The sequence below is a fragment of the Cibotium barometz genome, chromosome 43, assembly GCF_041138505.1.
Source record: "Cibotium barometz isolate CiBa-2024 chromosome 43, ASM4113850v1, whole genome shotgun sequence".
Taxonomy (NCBI): domain Eukaryota; kingdom Viridiplantae; phylum Streptophyta; class Polypodiopsida; order Cyatheales; family Cibotiaceae; genus Cibotium; species Cibotium barometz.
The window spans coordinates 12,858,736-12,861,666 of NC_141088.1; the positions used below are offsets into that span (position 1 = coordinate 12,858,736).

The 2,931-nt window shown below is 40.1% G+C and overlaps 1 protein-coding gene across 1 annotated transcript; it reads left to right on the plus strand.

Moving 5' to 3' along the window:
* Positions 1-913: 913 nt before the first annotated feature.
* On the plus strand, positions 914-2,525 carry LOC147613544 (heavy metal-associated isoprenylated plant protein 8-like). Its single transcript, XM_086781148.1, has 5 exons — positions 914-922; positions 1,141-1,228; positions 1,347-1,522; positions 2,082-2,169; positions 2,274-2,525. Exons 1-5 carry the CDS (start codon positions 914-916, stop codon positions 2,510-2,512), a joined length of 600 nt encoding a protein of 199 aa, XP_086637274.1. The 3' UTR covers positions 2,513-2,525.
* Positions 2,526-2,931: the final 406 nt, after the last annotated feature.

Below are 2,931 nucleotides of genomic sequence, written 5' to 3' on the forward strand. Positions count from 1 at the left end.
ATGCTCAAGATTCTTCTCACTCAACTTTGAAATTAATTACCTCATGGATTTTTTTTCTCAAATAGGTCTCGTAGTGTGATAAGGATGTGTGATGGAAAATCCCTTTCGATATTATGGCCATAGATGAACGGGCCAAGTCTTGAATCCATCAACACTAAGTCAAGCTTTAAAGTTTTAAAATATGTACCTTGTGCCCATTTTTTATCCTTTTATGGGTCTTCTTTTGTTGGTGTTTTTTTGAAGGAAGGAATTAGGCATGTGATTTTTAGAGGGAATATAGACTCCCTTCTTCAATCTATAGAAGGTAGGAAATCATAAAGAAATGATGCTTATTTTGGTAATTTTACACTGATGAGGCCCTTATTCGGTCGACCACGTGTTATGACTTCGACAAGTAGCTTGGGAGTGCATGTGCTCGGTGGCAACCTTATCTTGAACATTGATGGAAAACAAAGCTTGAAGCCTTTTTTATGTTCTACTTCTTTGGTGGAAGGTCTCTAGGTATGTGACATGAGACACTAGCATTGTTCCTATTTCTTTTGTTTTTGTGAGTGGGTCACTAGGCATGTACCTGTAACTAATCCTCACATGAATAAAGTAACCAATCCTCACATGAATAAAGGAGCTTTATATAAGCCTACAAGGGGCTTGCTTACATTAAGAGGAGGGACTCTTAAACCTATGAGAGAGGAGCTTGAGGTGTGGGTCTCTAAACTAGTATTAAGACATTAAGAGAGGTGGTACTCTTCCCTTTTGAGTTTTGAAGACGTGCAAGCGTTTATGCGGTCCCTCACACATGGCTTCCTCGTCTCTTCCAAGTTGGTGGAGCAAGAGCCGGCTTCCCTTCAAAACACCACTGCACGCTTCATTATTTGTCTCTCTCCTCCTGTCAATCGACCTTCCTGCTATCACCATGGCTGAGGTATATCATCTTACGACGATAATTTGTCGCAATTGTGAGTGTCTCAACGTCTTGATTTAGGTGTGCTATTTTGAGCCTCTAATTCGCTTATGTATGGAACTTTGGAGGATGATTAAGGTTGGTGTTTATACCATATTTAACGTGTCAATTTAGGTATTGACATTTGTTTGCTTAGCTTTTGGAGGATAATTAAGGCGCTTCTGTGTGATTAACTGCAGGATAACAACGATAAGATCGTCTTAGAAGCTAGAATGCATTGTAATTCATGCCGATACAAGGTTTACAAGGCGATAATTGGCTATCCAGGCATCCATGCAACACTAAGCCTGCGCTTGCTTGAGTTACACGCGTCCTCGTTTGATTGACAGAACCCCCTGTCTCCGCTTGCTTGAGTTACACGCGTCCTCATCTTTGGCCCCTGCAGGTATAGAAGATATCAATATCGACATGGAGGGGCAAAAGGTCACGTTGAAAGGCAAGGTAGACGCCAAAAAGCTCTTCGAGTTTGTGAGGGAAAAGAGTGGGCAAAAGGTTACAAAGCTAATATATCCCGAGCTCACTGAATTAGAAGGCAAGAAAGAGGCTGAGAAGAAGAAAGAGGTAATGCCAAAACCTCAATTCCCTTACTTTGGTTGCCAAGTCAACGCCCAACAACCTACCCACACCCTCTCTCTCTCTCTCTCTCCCTCTCTCTCTCTCTCTCTACACACACACACACACGTATGTGGTATGTGCACATGTATAATACACACACATGCACAATGCCAAACACCCCCCTTCTCTCTCTCTCTCTCTCTCTCTCTCTCTCTCCACACGTATGTGGCATGTGCATGCGCATGCACACACATGCACACCTATTGTGCATGCACACCTACATGAGCCTGTGCACATACAAAACATTTAATTTAAATAACAAAATCTCATACATTTTTGTACCTTTCCTTTAATTTCACACATTCCATTGTACTCTTAGAGCGTTTGGTGCCCTTGAAAACTTGCATTTAAGTATTCAAGTTTTTTCTATGCCAGTGGACATCGATATCTCACATTGTATTCAAACCAACTATCCACCAATAAATCAAGCCCAACTGTGCTCCCTCATGCTCTCTTACTTTATGAATTTCATTGGCTCACTATGCTTTCCTTTTACTGTTTCTAGCCAAAGGATGTTATTGTGGTGTTGAAAATGTATATGCATTGTGGTGCATGTACCAAGAAGGCTATAAAGATTGCATGGTGTTTAGGAGGTAAATTCTCTACACATCCGAAAATGTAAGCCATTTCATTCTATGTTTGGAAGAATGATAATTTGGTTGTTTTCTCAAGTAATGAGCTAAAAATCTTTATGCAGATGTATATAGTGTGAAAGTGGAGGGTGACAAGGTGACCATAAAGGGAAAAGGTTTAGATCCAAAGAAAGTATGCGAGGAAATGATGAAGATGTATGGGAAGTATGTAGAGATTGTGCCCCCCAAGAAAGAACTTCAAGAAGAAATAGCAAAAGAGGAGACACAAATAAAATTAGAATATGTTTACCCCCCTCAATGTTTCAGCGATGAGAATCCCAATGCATATTGTGTAATTATATGACCTATGCACATGCGGAGTTTGAATGCCACATACTAGCCACACTAGTTTATAATTTTCTCATCATGGCACTAGCCAATAATATGCCAATTCATTTAACCAAGTGACAATGGATGGCAATTGATGCTACAAAATGCATCCCATAATGCTCGTGATCAATACAATTGTATTGAACAAAATCAATGTATTGTTGATATTCAACATGTGTCTTCCTACATTAAGTTTTTTTCATGATGAGCAACTGGCCTACATGCGAATGTAAATTGTTGGCACTCCTCATCTCCTTATATCCTAAAAACCAACCAAGTACATGGAATTGTAAATTGATTGAAAACCATTCCACTTAGCAAGCCTCAAGGATGCAAGTCTATTATGAATTCTCTCTCTCTCTCTCTCTCTCTCTCTCACACACACACACACAC

Coding starts and splice junctions, on each gene's coding strand:
- LOC147613544 (XM_086781148.1), top strand. Junction 1,229..1,346: donor GGCGATAATTGGCTATCCAG/GCATCCATGCAA, acceptor TGGCCCCTGCAG/GTATAGAAGATATCAATATC. Junction 2,170..2,273: donor GATTGCATGGTGTTTAGGAG/GTAAATTCTCTA, acceptor ATCTTTATGCAG/ATGTATATAGTGTGAAAGTG.